Consider the following 22850-nt stretch of genomic DNA (forward strand, 5'->3'; position numbering starts at 1 on the left):
ATACTTAATTTATAAAAAAAATATTTTTTAAACACATTTATAAAAATAGATTTTGGGGTATAAAATTGATTTTGGACACACTTCAGTTGATAGATTTTGTTTATGCTGATAATATGTGAAAGGCAATGGTTTTAACCTGTAAAAACCACCCAAAACAGGTCGGCATTTAACTTGGTTTAATCGTCGCTACAGTGGTTTACAAAGCCGTTAGACTGTTGTTGTAAAACTAGGTTATTTTTTGGATGTTTACAAAAAGGTATGTGAAATATAGTTACAAAAACAGCAGCCCTATTAATTTATGCTCGATATTTAGGCTCCACATAGAAAAGTAATGTTTTTTTCCCAATAAAGGAACCAAGACTTACATCAAATGAAGAAAAAGTGTCTCCTTCACGGACTTCTGTCCCAAAGTCGTTTCTAATCACAGTACCATGGCGCGGAAGTTTAACCAGTGTGAAAATAAGATCTTGTGGCAAAGTATCTGGATCATTGACCGACAGTTGCTGCTCTCCAATAGCTGCCACGCCTCCTTCCACTACATCAAGAGTTGGGTATTGGTTGGAAAAAGTGGGCGGGGCAGTGGTGCCAGATGTTAAGCGAATGGTAAAGTTGACAGGGGGTAGGATGTGCATTCCATCGCTCACAGTAAACTCAAAGTCAACACGTGGGGAGCCCATCCTACTAAACAAAAAAGGTAAAAGTTGTAGCTTTTTGTCTAGATTCCGCTTGGTTATCATGCTTATAAACATAAGTTATAAAGCATTTGATTATTTTTTATATTAGGTTTGAAAAAAAAACTTGTTTAAGAAGTAGACAAAAGGCCAAGAAAAAAATCTGAATCTTTATGTTTTTTACAACCAATAAAATTGAAAACGATACAAAATTTCAGTCAATTCAACAGCTTTGTTTTTGTTTGTTAGGAAACAATAGATGCAGCTTTATGCAATAAATTAAATACTTTCACCATTAATTCATTCCAGCTTAATTATTACAAGACAATTATCATTCTCATGCATTAATTATGGCATAACACCCAATATTATTAATTAACATTTATCAAGACTTGTAATTAAGACTTTACCCTCAATACTGTATTGCTGTTAAATGTCTTGTCCATGGACATATACACCAACAATGGTGGCGGCGACGAGCCTTGAACCCGTAACCTCAGAGTTAGAGGCAGGACTGTTAACCACTATGCCATGGTAGTATTCATTATACTGGTGAGACCTCATTATTAACTAACATTCATCTACCAAGGGTGGGACTTGAATCTTGAACTTCAATATTGTTGATTAAATTGATTAGTTTTGATTAGTATTGGTTACCTAGGAGCAGTTAGTGCATGGTAGCGTCCGTACTTATGTGTGCGGTCAACCGTGTTGTGCTCCACTGATCGAACCCCACCCAGTGGGGGCCGATACATGATCTTGTTGGAGTCGATGTCGGATTGACTGAACAGGGTGATTGGAACGTAAGGATGGTCCGCGTGCTCGATTGTTCCAAACGAGGATGGGAGAGACCTGTAAGTGTGTGATTAAAAAAAGATGCTGGTAAAATATTCTGGTGGAATTAAACAAAAACTGTGGCTGATAAACCGTAAACTAATATGATGCTTAGTTATCCGGGCTGAGAAATTGCAGTCATTGTAACAAACAACCTGAACAAGAGATCATAAGTGTACCAGCAGAAAAATTTTATCAGCATTTTTCTAAGTACTTGAATGCATATTTTTTCAGCATTTCACTAAGTAATCAAACACGTACCTTGTAATGTTGTACAGAATATTCCTATCTGAAGTATCATCATCGGTGTAATGCAGGTAACCACTATGTAGGACAGTAATACGACCATCGTTAGCCGACATCTGGGGAGGGGATGTAACTCCTCGTGCCAAGTGAGGAGATTCAATGTTGGGTCTTATCCTTGTCACTTGGAACCTTGTGTTAGTAATGGGGGCTGCTGGGTGACGATTTTCATTGAAGACCTGGGTTAAAGGATTAAAGAATTAATTTGCTGTAGATGAGTATGTACTGAGAGTATATTGAATAACTGAAGAAAACAATAAAAAATGGCTTTTTTAAAGAGGTAATTGGCTTGAGTGACTTATCCATGGTTGGAGTTGCTGAAGCTATTGCAGTGTGTGGATAAGCAGACATGTCTTTTGTTGGTTGAACTTGATGAACAATATGTGGCAGTCGCTTAAACCTTCTCACCTCAAAATCAAGGGCTTGTGGACGATTCCTTTGATAATTGCCACCATAGTCTTGATACCACACCCTACCAGTATCAATATCATGTTGGGTGAAGCGGGTGATTGGGGGTGACCTGAAGTGACCCTCTGTGTCACGAATCCATCTGTAGTTGACCGGGGCATCGGATAAAGTTGGTATCATCATTATTAATTCACCGGATCTGAGAAATAATTGCAGTAAAGTTAAACAAGAAACAACTTGCACCGAGTTTAATGTGACGAGTTGTAGTGTAATGTGATAATGTTTATTGTATTGGGCCAACATAAAATAGGAAAGCTGTGTAATAAAATAACAGCTACAACAACATAAGATGAGTTGGGTTAATTGTAACAAAATATACCACATATGTTAAATATATTTATTGTAAAGTTTTGAATAAAAAACTTCAGCTTAACCCCCAAAAAATTGCTAAAGGTTTAAAGTAGAAATGTTATATTTTAAACTCATAAAAAGAAAATATATTTGTCTTATCATAGACATAGCATATATATTTTAGCAATTAGCATAAAAGCAGCATATTTCTATACCCCACTATAGAAACAATATACTACTTACCGATTAGTATGTTTCCCAGGTTCAATAATGTAAACAATCTTAGATTTATCTTTGACATCAAGAGCCACAGTTTGTAACTGTTGGTTGGTTATACGTGTCATACCACCTGTGCGTACTCGTGTGCCGGTGTTCGTTACCAACATCGGGTCCAACTCATCCTGAAATTTTAATGTTAGATTTGGTATATTAATAAACAAACATAGTGCGGTACATTGGGTTGTAATAACATTCCTGTATTACCCTGATTAAGCTAACATAAAATCTTGAACTCCTTGTATAAAAAATAAATGGTCAACAACAAACACAAAGCTTTGGTAAAAAAAATTAAATCTTAATTTGTAATAAAAAACAAGCAAAACACCATTATTATAATACAATGATTCCTGCAATGAACTAAAATAGATTCTGAATTGAAATATATATAACTCACACTTGACATTATGTTGACATCAATGACTTGATTGATGATGTAATAACCATCATTGATTTGTAATGTGATCTTATCATGAGTGATGTTGGAAGTCGTGAGATTGCTCTGAGCAGTGAAGATGATTACTCCTCTACGGAGATCGGGAATCTAGAAATAAATATTTGTGAAGACATAAATATAACATAAAACTAAGTTCATCCTTTTGAAAGCGACAGTGAAGTTCATAACACCAACTGAATGCGACAAGTTCATAACATCATTGATTAGATCAGCAGAGAGGATAATAAACAACAAATGATAAGTGGAAAAGGCTATTTTTTTAGACAGTAACAGCAGAAGAAAGGTACTTATTTGTATTTTCACCTCGTATATAAAACATACAGACACCAAATACACACGGACACCTTGAAGTGGTTGAATATTACTTGTTATTACAAGACAAGATGCCTTTTTAAATAATAAATCAAACACAGTTTATATAAAAACTGCTTGTAAATAGGTTATTATATTTTAATGCAAATTACTACCTTGAAACTTGTGATTGTTACATCATAATTAGGAAGTTTACTCAAATGTCCATATTTGGGTGAGTCAATAATGCTTATTGTGACATCATCAGCATTATCGTCATCTCTTACATCAAAACACGATGTTGGGGTAATCTTGGAGGATTGTCCAACGCTGCGGGGAAAGAAATGATAAAGATAAATGACATTACTTTGCAACACAAAAAGATTTTTTATAAGCATGTCCAATGTCTTTAAATCGTAATGATTATATAAAAATAAACTTTGTTTTCCGGTTTGATAATCAAGTTTAAAAATTTAATGCAAAAGCACAAATATAAAAGCGACAAATCAAAATTGAACACAGATACCATATTCGCAAATACAAGCTGTAAAACATATTACAGTTAATTTTAAAAATCCTGTTCATTGCCAAAAGTGTAATATGTTTATGCCCTTTATTTACCAAGCATACGAACATCGTAAAACATAGTGTAGTGTACAAACAGAATATTATAAAACTAACCTGACAACTAGCGTGTCAACTTTGGTAACAACCGGTGGAATTTTTGACACAACAGCGACCTCAAGTGAAGCCTCGTCTGATACAAGTTGACGATCGTTTGCTCGAAAAGTGGCCACACCGTGGCGCTCTTGAGCAGAGTCGTGGACAAACCACATTGCACCTTGCTCCATCTTGTGGTACGGTATGTTGTCGCCAAGGAAAACCGGGTTCTAGAAATTGTTCACCATTTAAATGACATCATAATAGAAATTTGAATGACATTATAGTATGAATTAAAATGAAATGATAATAGAAATTTGAATGACATCATAGTATGAATTAAATTGACATCATAATATATATTGTATTATAACACTTAACGATTCTACCACATGCATAGATTTTATGTTAAACAGTTTTCACAGGTGTGTTCATTTAAGTTACTTTTTACACTTAATAAAACTATTCAATTTCCATTTTTCACAAATAAACCACTCACCCCATCAAGTTCTATCCTTCCATTAGCTGGCAGCATCATGATCTCAATATTCACGTTAGCAGGATCAGTATCACGGTCATGAACTTGTATCATGTTAATTGGTGCACGGGATCCAATACCGACCAATAACTGACCTTGTATGTTAATCATAGGATGATCTCTGTTCATCTGGATGAAGCATTTTATGTTCTTAAGTTTTTTTTGTGAAAATATTGGTTGCATAAATACACTATTGTGTCTGAAACTTTGCTTATAATTTAGATATTTGGCAATTCTCTTAATATCTGTACTGTTAGTTTTCTATTTTTACTGGAAGAAAATAAAGTTACCAGTAATAAAGAAAATATTTATTATACGTATTTATATATGAATATAAATATGCCTTTTTCTAATTTATTTTACTGGAACATATAGGTGTTGACCCCAGGTTTAAATCTCAGTAGCCTAAGTAACCCACCCATTCTTACCTCACATATTCTTGTGTGTTTGTTGCCAAAGTATCCACGCCCACAGCTTTTTACACAAATTTCATTCCTTCTTTGTCTTCCGGCTGTATAAGTAAATGTATGGTTGTTAAGGATCTAAAAGGGTATAACATGGGTTTTTAAACATGGGTTTCTTCTTATACACTAGACACACGGTGTATTCATACACCTCATGCTCACTGTCGAGTTATAACATGGTGTCTTCCTATACACCAGACACACATGGTGTATCCATACACCTCATGCTCGCTGTCGTGTTATAAGACGAATGTCTTCTTATACACTATTCAGAGTATTCATACACCTCATGCTCATTGTCAATATATAAACAAATCAGAAACAACCAACCTGCGCCATGATTATCCAACTGTGGCATGAGGTATGTAGATTGGTCACACTGATCACATGTATCAGAAGTTTGGCATCGCATACAATTACGTGAACACCTTATACATGCCCCATCACGTGCAGGGGTTCCACGGGGACATGAAGGTCTACAATAACCATCTGTAAAGTAAATGTAACCTGTCAGTGTTGAATGTTACAACACATCCTCGTATTAGATAAACCTCATTTAGGCTACCTATGTTTTAAGGCTTCGTCATCCATATATTAAATTAGGATCATGCTTTTGTTAAATTTATGATGTTATTCCAAATGCATATTCTGAGGATACTATATCTTCAACTTGAAATGCATTAAAGATAAAAGGTGTCGTACTGTTTTATTTTAACAACAATCTACCAAAAAAAATTGAAGTGTTTGTCAAACAAAACTTTTCTTACAATGACAATAAATGTTATTATAGTAATACTGAACACCAGCAGAAGTGACTATTTTGTAATAATAAACTCTTTTTCTTAAAATTATCAAACACTCACCATATAACACGAATGGTTTGCGGCAATGTGAACAGCTGACCTGATTTGCACAATAGAGGCAATTTTCATCGTTGCATGGCCAACAACTATCTCTTGCCAGGAAAGTACCTAAACAAATATAATATAAACACAACTTATTTTTAGTTTTGGAAATGAGGATTAGATTTTTCTACTGAATCTTACACAATTGTGCAAATTGAGAAACTAAAATAATTAATTTTGCTCATATTAATGTGTATCACAATTGACAGAACGGCATTCCACATTCTTTTAAACCGAAAGTATTTATTCACATTCTGAAACTACATTCCACTGCTGGAAAATATATAGGATGGGACAATGTGTTAAGGCCACAGTTGGCTGATTACCACCTAGTATAGCATGAAAGAAGTCTTTGCTTTGGTATTACTTGATTACCAAACTTTGAGATCAAGCTTGAAAACCAAATGATGTTTCATTTTATTATATTACCAAAACAAATTTATCAAACAGACCCCAACAAGCAAGCAATTATAATACAGTAGTAATAATGTTAAGGATCATAAATACCTGGTAAACAACGGTCCAAGCATGTACCGTTATACAGCAGATAATCAGGAGGGCATTGTAAACAATGGTGGGGACTTGGACCCGAACATCTTGTGCAACTGAAGTCACATTCGCGGCACACAGGAGTTCCATGAATGCCAACTAGAGGAATAAATAGTTAAATGAATAAACGTAACTTTGTGTGGTTGGTTTACGATAGTAGTTATAACACAGTTTTTTTCGTACATGTATGTGTAGGGTATAGCTGACAATTTGTACAACCGATTAGTGACTACTGGGTTTGGACATGGTCATTAAGTGTTTTTTTCAAAATAAACACATGATCACAATGGTGGCCACATCGATCCTATAACTCAGTGTCCAATGGTCCGAAGGCAAGCACCTTAACTACCACAGCGGTGTAAAAGATCCAAACTATGAATTGTAGTGGAAGAAGAATAGATTAAACTCACGTTTTTCATCCGTGTAATGTTGTTGAATACAGAACGCAACGCACTGACCAGACTGTAGGACGAGATCTGCATCTTTACATGATGTGCATGTTGGTTGGGAGGAAAATGTGGACAAGGTGCAAGTTAGACATGATGGTGGACACAACTCACAAGTACCTGGTGTGTGAACAGAATGTATTAGTGCGCTACAAATGTTTGGAGAGTTTTTCTAACGAAAAAACGAAAAAATTCTAACGAAAAAACAGTCAAGATAAACCGTAAAAATGTGCGTAAGTTCAAGGAATAGTATTCTGTTAAAGAAATATATTTCGCCTAAAATGAAATCATTAGTTTATTAACAGACTAATAAAGCGTGGTTAATACATTTCATGCTCACAGAACATATCCTACCTTCACTTGACTGGTAACGTCCAATTCCACAATCAGCCACACAAGTGTTAGATAAAGGGGATAGATACATCCCTTGTTGACAACTGTCACAATGATTGATTGATTGACAGCTGTCACATCCATCACCACAAGCCAAGCAAATTGACCCACTTTGTAAAGTCTGTAAAGTAATTAGGAAGTTTTGAATCAATTTTTACAAATATACTTCTGGTGCAGTGTTATTAAAAAAAACATAGTTTTTGTTCTGTAGTAGTGAGGATATAAAGAAAAATACCCATATTACTGTACACCAAGTGTAAAAAGGGTATTTTTTATTAAAAGACACACAACTAAAACAAAATTTACTCACTGTAAGTTAGTTGTTAAAAAGTTAATGTTCTGGTTTAGAGAAAAATAATAAAGAAGAGCATCAGAAAATAGGTTTAATGTTATGACAGCTGTTCACTCAATATTAGAATTTGACATCTTACTTTTTCATAAAATCCAGTTGAGCAACTTTTTACACATCGTCCATTCATCAATTTTCTTTCTATGACATCACAATGTGACAACGTACTTGTTCCATTATGACATAACAAAGAATCCACTCTGAATCCCATACTTCTGCATTCAGATTGGGACACACATTGCTTTTGTTTGTTTTCCATGATTACCAATACATCGGTTCCACGTTTGCATGACTTGCATTCAGTTCCATTCACACAACTGGAACAACTATCATGGCAGGCTGAAAATGAAAATATTTACAATTTTGCCTCATTTTTTCAAAAGGAAAACCAAAATCTTCTGTAATTTTTTACAATGGGCTTTTTCAAAAAAGATAAATAAACATTTCCTTGTTCTTTCTTTTGCAAGAAAATAAAGATATTTGAAACAATTCAATTAATCAACTGAAGAATCAGAAATATATTTACGTTTACACAAGTTTCCATCTAAATATCTTCCTTCTTCGCATTGTGAAACACAAACACCATTGTCCCTGTCACGAATGGTCTCTATGACATCACTTTGGGTTGAACATACCGTGCAGTGATGGGCTGAACCACCAACACATGATCGACAGCTTGAGTGACATTCTGTAAATACAATAAACATTGGAAGTAATTTGAAATTTACATTTTCTAAGGTGTATTGCCACATTTTTCGAAGAAAATTCGATTCTTTAAAGAAACAACAGTTGTTATGAGTTTTCTGTTTCATACACTGCCCACAAGTTAGCATATATATGTGTGTAATTGTATGTTGGAATTTTTTAAATGCACGGCTTTCAATTAAGACAACCAGTTATATACCAATAGATAGAACTTGGGAATCATGCAGCCTGTCAGACCAGATACTGGGAGGCTACACCAAGCTATGGTGACTTGACACTCACAACTAACCTCTGCATCTTCCATGTTTAACATAATATCTCCCTGGACATCGATCCACACACTTCCCTTGGTGAAGATATGTCCCATGTTTGCATGATGAACAACTTGATGAGGTCGACCTTCTGCATGTGAGGCAAGATGGGTGGCAACCTGGTATGGTTGGTGGTTGGTAAATTAAAGAATTCGTAAGAAAAAGGTTTTCAATTTATAAGATAACCAACAAAAATTGTAACATAATCAAAAACTTCTGAAATTGCAAAAAAACAATTAAAATTGGTTGTCAGCATTTAAAATTGAATACGAACAACCTTTGAAAATGAATTGTTTTGGCAACATATTTATTTTAACATTAACTTACTTGCGCATCTGGTGATTGACAATTGAAAGTACCCATCATTACATTGCGACACACATAACTTATTTTCAAGTAGTTTTGATGGTGGGCACGTCAAACATGATGTATTAGTATAGCAAGTTGCACATGAGGGGTGGCAACCTGAAATTTAACATTATGGTGTGAAGCTAATTTATTTTATGTGAAATACAATAAGTAATAAATACAAAAACAACCAAAGATGACACACAATATTCAATACCTCTTAGTTGATTAAATCCCTAAAACGTCCTAATGAAATACCAAAAACTAATGAAATACCAATCGACATTTAAAAAAATACTTTTAAAAAAAACTTCCAATTAGGACTGATATGTGTAGTGTAGGCTAGAACCGATAACTTAGAAAAGTTGTATGGAAGCACAGGCTTGGAGCAAGTGTTGTTGAGTGTCTTGCCCAAGGACACATATACAACTTATTCTAAAAGTTTATAAAACATTTAACTCACGTTGACAGGTGAGGTTGGAGAAGAAGAATCCATCGGAACATGTTTGCACACATACTCCCCCTTGTGGAAGTTTTGTACGATCGATACATTGTGTGCATGACGTTGCGTTGGTGCAGCTACTGCAGTCACTTGGGCACGCTACAGAGTGAATAAATATGATGATGTTGTGTTAGGATTGAATGTATCTTATTTATCCTTGCGTGTTTAGCAACGATGTTTCTTAAACACGGTGTTCTTTTTTATGCAACTCGTGTCTGCATCCGATTTACAAAGTACGTAACTTTGTGGGTCATTGGTTTGGGGATAATTACGAGTCATCCCAGTTGATGATACTTACAAATTTATAGCCATAAGATTTGATAGAAAATTTATGAAACCAGCGGCGATAAACCTTAAAACCTAATTACAACACACAACCAAATAGCAGCTTACCAGTGCAGGTAGATTTGGATCTATAAAACCCAACATCACATGCTCGTACACACACACCATCTTGAAGCAATGAACCTTGCGTGCAACTTGTGCACGCTGCCTGTGTGCTGGCCGTGCATGTTGAGCATGATGTGTGACACCCTAAAAATTTGAACAAATATTTTTAATTTTTTCTTGATATTTGATAGATTTTAATTAGTTTACTCAATTAGGCAACTTCTGCCATATTTTTGTTTAAAAAACATGTCAAGACATTAATTCAGTTTTCAATGAGCGGCATCAAAATAAAATCTAACCACAATTTTTTAGGAAAAAATATCAAATGTAAACTGACCATAAAACCGAAAATCTAAGAAAAATCAATTTAAAAATAAACAACAACTAGAAATTCTATCTAATTTTGTTAACTCCCCTAATCATAATATTACTCACGTTTACAAAGCCTTCCATCTTGGTAGAAACCATTCTGACATTTCCTGACACATTTCCCATCTTGAAGCAAACGCGCCGAGGGGCACGACGTGCAATGCGCGTACCCTGGTGCATCACAAGTTGCACAATCAGTGTGGCAGGTTATTAGTTGGCAATCGGGGCAACATTCACCTGGGTTTCAGGTAATTAGTAAGCTTTAAACTTCGATAAAGAGACCATAATTTAGCTATTCAGAAATAAAACATAAAAGTATGTTCACATAATGCATATTTAGTTTTAGTAAAGCTAAAAATATTATGTACAATTATAAAGGTGTTTTTTTTAAAACAGGAAAAAAGATTTGTGATATATTTTCAGCAAGAAACAGGTGGTAGCCGTACTATGCACCAAAAGCGCATGTAATATTCATGATATTATAAACACACCATGCAGGATCTATGAGCAACAACAGCACATATCATTATGACTTCACACTTTATTTATTATACTGTAAAACCCATTATGATTTACCAGGTAACAAAATTGATAAATATGACATCGCGTCTTTGATTAGTTTGCTGCAAAAATCATTATCACTTACCAGGTAACAATACAGGTACACTGTTAGTTGGGCAAGTTGGACAGCTTGCTTCGAAACATTGAGTAACACCTCGGTTGCATTCACATCTGGTACACTTCCCAACTCTCCATACATCTCCATCTCTATAGTTCACACCGTCGTGGTAGCATACAGGGGGTACAGGGACGCATTCAGGACAACATGATGTATGGACAAGTCTCTCATTCTGAAGAAGAAACATTTAAATAAAAAAGTTACTTTTTTCCTGTTTGGTGAGGCAACAACAATCGTTATGATATGGATCATGAATGCACAATTGATACACCTAGTGCCTGCTTGCAAGTTACCATATACACAACTGCAAACAAGTCTCTTTAAGTAAAGTTTAAGTAAATTTCTATCAAAAAATATTAACTTTGGTTAAAGTTTTTAAACTTGTATATTTAAAAGTAAATGGGAACCTCAATGGAGAAATAAAACACTTTTACTTTTTATTAATACTACGTTAAACTTACAAAATACAAATGTATAAAAATTAAAAAAACAAGTATAATTACTAAATTTCCAAATATAACTAAATATAAGTAAACAAATCATTAGTTGAACTTACCCATTGACATGAGATGGGGGAGCATTGTAAGGGAAGCGATCGCAAGTTTCCTCGCGTACAAAATGCAACTTCACACGATGATACATTACGTAAATCTCCATCATAGAAACGTTCACCGTGGTAGTCACAATGGTCTGTATGACATCATAAACATTAAGACACTTTGTTGTATGACATCATAAATTGAACAAACTTTAGACTAAATAAATAATATAAGGTTGACACTTGTAAATATGATTTAATAAAAGCATAAAGCAGTAAGATAAAGTATTAAAATGTAGGCTATAATAAACAATAACTGAATTACCCACATATATTATGTGTTTCATGCTATTATTCTCTTAATGGCTGTTTAATGTTTTCAGCGGATAAAAGGATTTACAAATAAGGAATAAATCAAACGAATTAATAAAACAATTACTTCCAACATAATTACCTTGAATTGAGACACATTCTGGACAACAACTGCCTTCCCTGGTGACCTTTCGTTGACCTTGTGGACATGATGCTTCATCACATTGTTGCTGCCGACAAGTAACCTCACCAGCGTTGCAAACACATTGTCGACATGCGTCTATTCTAAACTGTTGCCCAGAGGAATACTCCTGGCTCTGAATATACAAAGGTGGAATTACTCAGCTTATAGAGTTACGATAATTAAAATATAATGAACCGATATCTAATTCAATAACGTTTGTTCAGTTATGATTCATATTACAGAGTAATCATTGTAACAAATGCTTACAACATGTTATGAATATAGCACTGATTTAAATGTAAGACATGTGGACACAGATATAGTTCAAATAGAAACGCTCCAACAAGTGGGACCCAAATTGTTTTGAGACCCAAAGGTGTATGGATAAAGTATTTTGTCAAAACACGAAAGAAAATGATCAATATTTTTAAACCCCTGTTCTAGATAATGTGATTAGCCTTGTAACCGAAGGTTACTTTACCAAGCCCTGAACCCAACAACCTCTAACAAAAGTTCCCATGTATGTAAGCAGGCACAAGGTGTGTGAAACAGAACACCCGTGTTATAACAACTATTATTGGTCGCCAAACTAGAATAAAAAGTTGCATTTAACATCAAACGAAACGGGTCATTCCAAACTAACCTCAAAAATACACGACCTTCCAACACAGGTTGGACAACAATCACCCTCTAATACAACGGCTGTTTCACCCCCTCCACATATTATTGGATCACAATCTGCTATGTAACGTATCACTTCACCTAAACAAATAAAAAAGAATATGTTGGATTATTTTCACCGGAGTTAAATACTGAAGAAATACAAATAGCTTAAAAACAACGACTTTATTGTGGAAAAATTAAATATAAATAAAATAACTGCATGATAAGGTAGTAAAATATTAAGATAAACCAAATGAAACTGTTATAAATGTAGCGTCAAATTAGATACATAAGGCATTTATAACTGTTCAGATATGACATAAAGACACTTATGAATGGTCCATAATTAAGCTCACTGAAATAATAATATTCAATGAATGAAATATTGTTGACAATCTTATAACGCACGTATAATTGACCAGAATTAAAATATACACTAGGCTACAGGCTATATGTTAAATACCTTCAGAGCAATAAGCTCTTTCACATTTTGATATTGACCAAGAGACATCATCTCTGTAAACCTTCCCTTCAAAATGACACGATTCTGCAGCACATTAAGTCTTATGATTATCAAGAAAAATATTTTCAACCTTAATTCACTTTTTGCAGTAAGTCGTAACATAATGTAAAAATTGTATCTGAACAATAGCAAATGTTTGCGTTGAATGTTTTGTAAAAAACAACAGCATAAGACTCTTTAGTAAGGGAAGTATATAAACTTTTATAAACTTAACTTTAGCATATAAAAGTTACACAAATCAATTAAACACAATGTAATGTTAGCATCACTTTGCTTTGAGATGTTTCTGACAAATATATTATTCTAGCAGCAGTGGTGTGTGGGCAAAGGAGTTGTAATCCACCCCACCAAATCTGAATACAAGACACCAACCAGATGACAAGTACACGTCGTCACTTAAATATCCCAACCCCACCTTCAATGCTGACACATTTCCTGCAGCATTCACCAGGCAGATGTTTCAGCACTTGCCCGTAACCACAAGGCACAACTGTGCAACGTGTCTTTGTGCACATAGTAGCACCATCAAGACATCTACATTCTGTACAATTAGGTCCCTTCCACTGTGTGTTGTGCTGTGGTGGAAACAGCACTGTTTAAACAACTTTTAAAACTTAAAATAATATAAAGTCGAAATCATTTACACGAACATGTTCTATTACAAAACACAGTCAGACACTCCATATTCCCAATCAAAGTTTTAAAATTATTTCATAAAATTTTATGACTAAGATTAGCATAGAGTGATATTGATTCTATTGAACACTTTTTCAAGGAAAAAATGACATTACATTCAGATCTTCATATTGAACTAATATCACTTTTATGAATGAATAAATGAATGAATGTGATTACTATAACACATGCTAGATATAAACACTTACAGCAACTATAGTCCCGTTTATTGTACAATGTCTCTTATGAGTTGCAGTACATGTTGGACAGCATTGGTTGGCTGGGACCACTAATGCTTCTCCCTGTAAGATAGGAGCGTTTAATATTACACTTTATGCTCAGTGTTTAGTTGGAGATTGGGTGTCTTCTTATGCACCAGACACACATGATGTATTTATATACCTCATGCTCACTGTAAAGACATGCCACAGATAATACAACTTACCGTGTGTTCATCACAGAGAGGATCTTTACATTGAGTTGTTTTGCATTCAATGATATTGTCAGTACATCTACAAGCTGTGCAGGAATCAATTGACCAAGTTGAGTTGTTCTGCAAAATACAATAATGGAGCAGGTTAATATACGGTTGTATAGGTTTGAAGCAAGGTTGTATACACCGCCACCCATGCTTGGAGCTCTTGCCCCTTATAAGAGGCTTAATACTGCTACCATTGTGGACCTGAGTGATGTATACAAAACCTCATGCACTCTGTCCAGTTATCACGTGGCTGTATTATATATACAGCAAACACATATGGTGTATACATAACATATCCCATGCCCAGTGCCCAATTTTATGGTTTTATTCGCCGTGAATTTTAACTTCACCAGCCCATTAGTGGAAGCATTAGTGTGGAACAAATAGGCAAGCCGCACACACTAAGCTATCTACAAACATCGGGGAATTAAAGTTAACCTCTGCAGCGCTGATAAAAGCCGCTTTCAAAGGTCCATTACTGGTGTATATGGAATGACCGGAGCGCCAATTGCCTTAATACGCCCCCATAACCCGAAATGTGTTTATTATCACAGCCAGCGGAGATCGTATCAAATTTCACAGCTGGCCCCGTACATGAGGATCGACGATCAAAGCTGAGTCAAAGTGATCTCGTGTTTACTCAGAGACAATAATAGCTTCGGCGTTCATACTGTGCTTGCTACTACGATACCAGTAGTGACATTTATCAACGTTTTGTTTTATACATAAAGTAACGTTTATTTTATTTATCTCGAATAAGATAACGAAGATCTTATTATTATAAGCGGCGAAGAGAACGACATTAGGTACAATACGACAATCGTTAAACACCCTGGAGTAAAAACTACTAACACAACTGTATATGTCCGAACGATACTAAATTATCTTCGCGTGTCGGGGCAAAGACAGTCGTTATAACACAGGTGTCCTATTCGATCTATTGTATACAGTACATACTCGCTTACGTATACAACTATGTATGTGATTATTTTTATGTATGGCTAAAAATTTACACAGCCGATAGTGTATCACTGGGTTGAAGGAATTGCCGTTGAGTGCCTAAAGACCAAAAGAGGCATTATTTATCTCGAAAAAAAGATAAAAAGAGGCACACGCCCACAGTGGTAGCAGCGTCGGGCAACGAACTCAATATATATTATATATATACATCACCACCTGAAGTACATATAGAGGCAAAAAGCGTGCAAAAAAGTTAATATTTTGGACCAAAAAGCGACGTTGGCGTGCGCCGGTATTCAAGTTCATGTTGTAACGCTATGGTGCATAGACGTTGAATAAAACAGGGGACGAAAAACTTCCACGCGAGACAAGTTTTGCCTAGTTACAAAATTCGAAGGTATGTATTTATACAAAGGCGTTACGTGGTTACCGGGGCCCCGCACGCTATCGAAAAGATGTCGCCACGCTGGAGTGACCGTGAAGGGGCCAACGACGGGAGTTTTGAAATAACTCCGGAATCCAAACGAAAGTATGCTACTATTCATATCGCGCTAACGTATTAACGTCTGTGGTATTTTAGGAGACAATACACTTGTGGTTCATGAACGAGTTATTATGTTTTCTGAGCGTGTTATTAAAACCAAGCCCACTTTCGAACCGAATTCAATTTTTTCGTAGCTCGTCTCAACGGCTAACACGCCTTTCTTCGAACTTTGAAAAAAAATTGCAACGTTTTAGCGTAAGATACATGAGATCTTTACGGTTAATTCGCTTTTGAATTTTAATAATTGGTAGTTTTCACACGAAGCGTGTTTTAATGGATTTCGTTTTTCTGCTAATTCTCTTCTCCTACGTTTGTTTTGATTAATTGTACTTTTGGTCAAAGAGTAAATCAAATTTAAATTTTAAGTCATTCAATGAAATCATAAATTGTTTCGCTTTTTTCTCCACGTCTCTCTCTTTACAAGGTTACGTCACTAGTTTGAGGTCTGAGCCGCAAATAGCCGCAGGAGCATCGGTGTGAACTTAGACAACAATACGCGTGTAAGAAGCCAACTGCATTATCAAAAGCTGCTTTGTTCGGGAATTAAGACAAACGCCATTAAGCCTTGAGTTCCAGTGTTGAAGGATTAAAAATGAACATTGGACTTTACAATGTTGGGAAAATATACCGCACTCTATCATGGAAAACTTAACTAAAATATGATTTGACTTGTATGTTATAACACATTACCAATATTGCCGCAATGTTTAAATAAGCTATAAACAGCAGCGAAAGAACGCACCACACGAAGTTCTGAAAATAGTTTTATATACTATAAATTTTACCGAACACTGAGAAGTTAAAATAAAAAGAGAAATCAAAATTTCAGAAACGCTCCTTTTAATTTCTTCCCCCTTTTTAAAACCCTAAGTGATGAGATATGCGACAGACATCCCAACTTCCTGGGCCGTCTGATTCTATTTGTATACATCTTGGTGTCCAACACGGTTTAATGATTACGATTGGCTCACGCAAACACGCTTCTACAGAAAGCATATCAAAATAATCTGCATTCCCGTGACCGAACTTATGGGTGGTGCTGGATTTCTTGGGAAATTTACAAAATGATTGATTCTGTAACGCAGGTGTCGCGTTCCAGGAAATAGCAGGTAATAGCAACGATTTTGCTCACACTTCGTAACCTTTGGTCAGATGTAAAGGTGAATTACAGGAAATAGAAAATTGATCACATGCAGTTTACATGAAAATGAAAATTGGTTTAAAATAAAGGGATTGAAACTTAACTCGTATGAAACATGGTACAATAGATTTACTTTAACGGTAGAATGTGTTTAAACACATCTGGCTTTTTGTGTTTAATATGAAATACATATTTGATTGAGTGTCATTTACCCTCGCGTGGTTGTTTCAGTCGTTGTAACACGGGTGTTTCGGTAACTTGCGAGTTACAACGTATGTAGCTTTGTTTGTAACTGTTTTTCGGGGTACAATACCGTCATATTCTGATAGCTGAAGCGAGAGAGGAATTAGTTTTCGTTTTTAGTATATACAGATAACCGTCATTTCTCCAGACAGGCAAGCGACTGAGGTACCGGGTTCTCGCTGTATAGTGTAAACGTATCTACACCTAGAACGATGAAATACGATGTTATAATCAAGTGTATGTAGTGAACACAGAAACACGACACTGCCATCTTCTCCAACAATGTAGTTCCGGCTTAGAAGGATATTCCATCCCAAACATGACCTCACTGAGGCAAAACATTAAATCACATCTCCCCGCTTGAACCCGGGGCCTCAAAGTCAAGTTATTCGCTTGGAATTTGTGGCCGTGTTGAAACCAAACAGAGCGTAAAAGTTGACTTTGAAACCAACACGCAATTTTGTTGCGGTTTTCAAATCCCTCGAAAGGTTTTGCAAGGTTAATCAAAACTGAAAACAACATATTCCATCTATTCGAATGTGATTACGAAAATCATAATGGGTAAAACAACGAAAAGACGAAAATTATGTATAAACTTCATTCGGCAGCCAAAACATGTTGTAAATGTAGATAAATATTTATGGTTAAAATCGTGGCTGCTAAACACAACATACAATAAACTCACAACCTTTTTATTTTGTTGAATTATTTAAACAAATTAATCTGTGGTAAAAAGTAAGGTGCGAATACGAATCTATAAATAGATAACGGAAAATATCGAGTTCTCTATACACAGTGACGCTTACCACAACTAGACTTGTAATCCGAGGTGATCTAAGTTGAAAGACTGGCGCGGTTACGTTTTTATGGAGAAAGCGGCGCTAAGCCACAACGCTCATCGAGCATTCAAACAATTTGTCTTTTCGGCTCTTCTGAGCAATTTAGATTTCTGCTTAAATTACAGGCCTTCGCTCCCACTTTAAGCTGCGTGATTACTACGCAATCATCCCCACTTGAGGCAAAAGTAAAGTCTAGATGGCGCATAAACGAGATGACAAGCCTCGGTGATTTGTTCGCCAATTTGTTTGGGTTGAGGGGGGGGGGGGGAATAAATGGATGCTTGATCGACGCATGCCAATGTGAGATCATAATGAGACCGCCGTTCCGTTGTTTACATCTTCGTATAGATAAGACGACGAAGACAAACGTATACGAAGCTGCATATCAATCCTAGCTCGTGGGCGATCAGGCGTGACTAGAATGACGTTGGTACACTCGAAACATCTTGCATTGTAAATAAAGAATTAACTTGAAAACTTCGTTCTATCCAGCGAGGTAAATATTTGAGGTTAAACGTCATAATTTTATCTTCAAATATCGAGTCGCATTTTTGCAATTCCAAAAAGAAGCGACGAAAGGGATGAATAATTCAACGCTAGAACTCAACATCAAACCGAACCATCTCGGAAAACTGAACGATATCCGTGAAAACAATGAGTTTGTTGAATACTTAAGCTCCGAAAGCTGATTAGGTTTAACCAATTACCCCAAGCTGGTTATTGGCGTCGGGCCAACTGTAGCTGCTTGCAAAACAGGGCGGGTGAAAACAGTGGCTGCGAGAATAAAATCAAAACCAGGTTGGGGTCAGATTGGATCAAAGCAGATTTTAAAAATACGAATCACACAACAGAGTTGACAAGGGAAACCGTTTCAAAACAAACTGATTGGAAACAAAAGTCTGGCGCGCGGTCGAATTTTTTTTTTTTTGGCGAACAGACGGCTGCGAGGGACTGTCTTCCGGCCCTGCGTGCACGCAGACGCTTCTCGTCGTCATAGATCACACTGTTCTGTAACAAGAAGCCAGCAATTTCCAACGTAACAATTCCCCTTATGACGGATAAGTTTAAAAGCATGGGAACAAAAGGAAGAAAATTGAACGTCTGAATTTTTTGGTTGAAATGATACATTGGGGTATATGCAGACGTCATTAATTATCGTCTACTTTGGGTCGGTTTTCTGTAAAAATTCGATGATTTGTATCGATTATAAATAACCGTGCGAACACTACACCGTTGTAGTGTTAACTAAATGGCCGACAAAAGCAAATAAGTGATTAGCACACAAGTATTGAAATAAATCTCCCACGTACAAGAAATCTCTATTTAACCCACTGCAATCTGAACCAGGCATAATAAATCTGACATCTTATTTTTAACTTTCGGAAATTACAGGAAATATTTGTTGGTGTACGCCGTACGGTCATTTTAACGATTATATTATTATTTATTTATATTTTTCTAGCGTGTTGTTTAACTGTAACTGTCGCCCGAGCACCGGATCTATTTTATTATGACATCACAATGATGTTTATTATTAAAACAATATACGTGTTTACCATATTTCCGCTTAAGTAATTGTTATTGTCGCTAAAAACGAAGTTGAGCACTTTCGTTCTTATGTAGAGTCTAGACGAGGTATAACACATCCTGAAAATATGCGAGAATGTTTCTCTTAACTTACAAGTAATGGGACTTACACCAGGTGTAAAACTAGGGATCCAGGTTCGTACTTTTAATTAGAGAATAGAAAGCAATACTCTGCTTTTTAACCAATCAAAGTCGGTGTTGCCCTTGGGTGACAACAAAATTCTATGAGACGCACGTCCAAGCACTATACCAATCGGCGCAGAAAATAAATCCCAAACCGAAGCGAAAAAGAGCAATTTGATTCGTTAAAAGTAATGGCCAACGACAGTCGGTATTTTTAAATACACGTCCGAAGTAGTGGTCAAGTTCGAAAAAGTGTGACGTCACATACCACGCGTTTATCGAGCATAGCGAATGCAAATATACCCGATTGTTAAACCATGGTGTTGCATTGATATGCGGCGTAATTGAAATGTAATTGCGGCGAAACACGACAAGTTATTTCAGCTCGATGCTGTTCCCTGGCAAAGATGAAACGGGCGAAGATTCGATAAAAGGGATCCTGCGACATAACGGCGCCGGTGACGTCACAATGCTTGCTGCTAAAACAGATACTACGAAGGGTCATTACACGAAAAGTGAGATTTTTTAAAATTCGACATAATTGCTTTTTCTGCGTTTTGTCGGAATGATAACAACGAGTATTATGACGTCATAATCGCCATTTTTCTGTCAGCAACATAAACAAAATGTGGTGACCCTTTGTTACGTAAGGGTGACGAAACAAACAAAAATCCCTTTTGGTCGGGATTATACATATCATATTATTACGTCATAATTCAAACATAAAGGATTAGAGAGCTTCGAAGCCACAAAGGGTTTATGACAAAACAATAATCTCCCGATGTTTCTCACGGACACGTGCCAGTAACAAGTAAGCGACGCTGTGACGTAACAATGGGTGTTGTGAGTAAGATAAACTGATGCGTCGGTATCAAAGCAGGCTTTCGAGAAGTTGATTTTGTTGGGTGGATTACATTGTTACGTCACAACATCAAACAGAGGGGGGAGGTCATTAGAATGTTTTTAAGTGATCGCTTTGATCGCGACGTATCGACCCCTTGTACGTTGTTGAACCATGTAAGGGGTGAATTACCCACCAACCAACTTGTAAAGAATCGGCATGAGAATATCTACCATTGCTGCAATAAGTGTGGGGGTGTGTGGTAAAGGACGAACAGTGTACTGGTGGGTAAGATAAATGACAAATAGTGTACCGAGTAGTGATATAAACAACACAAACCGTCAATTTTCAAGGTAAACGACACACTGAACTGTCCTTAAGATCTAGGCTAAACAGTTACCCGAATTGTGGTATAAACGACAAACGGTACACCGGTACCACTACATACATGCACGCAACATAAAAGCCTTCTTCATTTTTTAACTTTAACGCACTTGTTCCCACGCCCAACCTTGCACGGTGGATATATATCTTACAACGCCTCCCACCTGCATATCGAATATCACTCTCTAGTTACGTTTATGCCGCACGCGAGGATTTTCACTGGTGGTCGTAACTTGAGATTGGAATACACTTTGACTGCGGGGTAATGGAGTTCGAATCCAGGGGTTACAGTAAAGCCAAATAACGAACCCAGAAACTCTTAAGTGAAATTTAGTTAAACCGATCGTTCTGAAAAGAATGTGTTAATATTGATTAAATTTTATATTACATTGGACACTTTTCTATGCACAAAACCTACTTAAAATTTCACTTTTTCCTTATAAAAACGTCTATAGTTTGTTTCGTTACATCTTCAACAAAACTCTTCAACTTTGATTCCAGGCAGTTTATTTATAACGGCGCCCTATATAACCAGACACTTCAATGTCTCGCCGGCAATTTGTCAATCATCCAGTTGTAAAACATGATAAAGGCGTTGATAGTCTTAATTGATAACTTATCATGCGTTAACAATGTGCTTGCTTTATTCGTTCATATCCTACTTTGTTAGAACAGTGGATAAAAACCAGATGCTTGATTGACGTGGGGAAACTGGTGTGATGGTGCTACGGTGTTTCTGAGTAAAAAAAAACGGTACACTGTTTGTCGTTTATCCCACGAGCCGGTACACTGTTTGTCATTTATTCCACGAGCCGGTACACTGTTTGTCGTTTATTCCACGAGCCGGTACACTGTTTGTTGATTATCGGCACTTTGCGTATTTGTCGTTTTCGAATAGGTCGAATATTTTCCAAGATGGCGTCAATCCACCTCCAGGTCAAGTATCTAATTCACGAAACTTGACATTCAATGATGCGGTACTTGCGTCTGTGACGTCACATTGTGCTACGTCATTATACCAACATCCTTATGTGTATTTGTAAATACCTCATACTTAGGAATATATAGATATACTTACCACACACTTATGTTCTTGTCGACTTTTGTTCTGTGACGTGAGATAACACCCTTGTGACGTCACTATTACTCAGGCATCGAAACCGCGTGACCCAAATTAACCGCTACGGTGGTTTTAACTTTCGAAACAAAAAACTAGTTCCGGAATTTTAAACGACCCCCCTTAATCCTGATGTATGAGCAAGAAAATAGGGCAATGCGAGTTACTGTATTGCTGTAAGGGTTGGGGTGGATATACTGACTACTGGGGTGGCCAGGTTGAATCTGGTTAACAAATCAATCACACAAATTCGGACTTCAGTCTGTTTATTTTTGTTTTTACTGCCGAGTGAGCCGCACATCCTGCGCAAAGGTATGGGAACTACAGAGAGGTCGCTAACGGTCCTTGTAATGTTATGTATCTGCTGACATTCGAAGTTTGCAGAGTTTTGGGAAAATTCCATCAGATAAAAGTGAACATTCATCGACGCGAAAAGTAACAACAACAAAAGATCTTCGTTTGTCTACGCGGGAAACCGACACACCAGCAATTGTGA

General features: G+C 36.3%; 1 protein-coding gene across 4 annotated transcripts in view; it reads right to left on the reverse strand.

The window, feature by feature from the left end:
- The window catches only part of LOC100179503 (extracellular matrix protein FRAS1), a 58977-nt gene that overhangs the window by 28677 nt on the left and 7450 nt on the right, over positions 1-22850 (reverse strand). The window contains exons 3-32 of one of the 4 annotated variants that reach the window (XM_026837106.1): positions 14540-14647; positions 14304-14396; positions 13835-13994; positions 13360-13443; positions 12877-12995; positions 12192-12366; positions 11756-11889; positions 11167-11371; positions 10587-10757; positions 10155-10295; positions 9723-9860; positions 9239-9376; positions 8890-9030; positions 8422-8583; positions 7978-8234; positions 7508-7667; positions 7118-7273; positions 6666-6806; positions 6117-6224; positions 5584-5742; positions 5218-5300; positions 4751-4918; positions 4273-4481; positions 3768-3921; positions 3241-3387; positions 2811-2968; positions 2217-2415; positions 1767-1987; positions 1362-1523; positions 366-678 (exon numbers count right to left, since the gene is read on the reverse strand). In XM_026837106.1, coding sequence (XP_026692907.1) covers positions 366-678; positions 1362-1523; positions 1767-1987; positions 2217-2415; positions 2811-2968; positions 3241-3387; positions 3768-3921; positions 4273-4481; positions 4751-4918; positions 5218-5300; positions 5584-5742; positions 6117-6224; positions 6666-6806; positions 7118-7273; positions 7508-7667; positions 7978-8234; positions 8422-8583; positions 8890-9030; positions 9239-9376; positions 9723-9860; positions 10155-10295; positions 10587-10757; positions 11167-11371; positions 11756-11889; positions 12192-12366; positions 12877-12995; positions 13360-13443; positions 13835-13994; positions 14304-14396; positions 14540-14647 — 4764 coding nt within the window. Of the gene's footprint in view, positions 1-365; positions 682-1328; positions 1524-1766; positions 1988-2216; positions 2416-2810; positions 2969-3240; positions 3388-3767; positions 3922-4272; positions 4482-4750; positions 4919-5217; positions 5301-5583; positions 5743-6116; positions 6225-6665; positions 6807-7117; positions 7274-7507; positions 7668-7977; positions 8235-8421; positions 8584-8889; positions 9031-9238; positions 9377-9722; positions 9861-10154; positions 10296-10586; positions 10758-11166; positions 11372-11755; positions 11890-12191; positions 12367-12876; positions 12996-13359; positions 13444-13834; positions 13995-14303; positions 14397-14539; positions 14648-22850 lie in introns of all 4 variants that reach the window. The other 3 variants (XM_026837105.1, XM_026837103.1, XM_018814513.2) reach the window with 3 other exon arrangements.

This window comes from Ciona intestinalis, chromosome 12 (assembly GCF_000224145.3).
Source record: "Ciona intestinalis chromosome 12, KH, whole genome shotgun sequence".
NCBI lineage: Eukaryota > Metazoa > Chordata > Ascidiacea > Phlebobranchia > Cionidae > Ciona > Ciona intestinalis.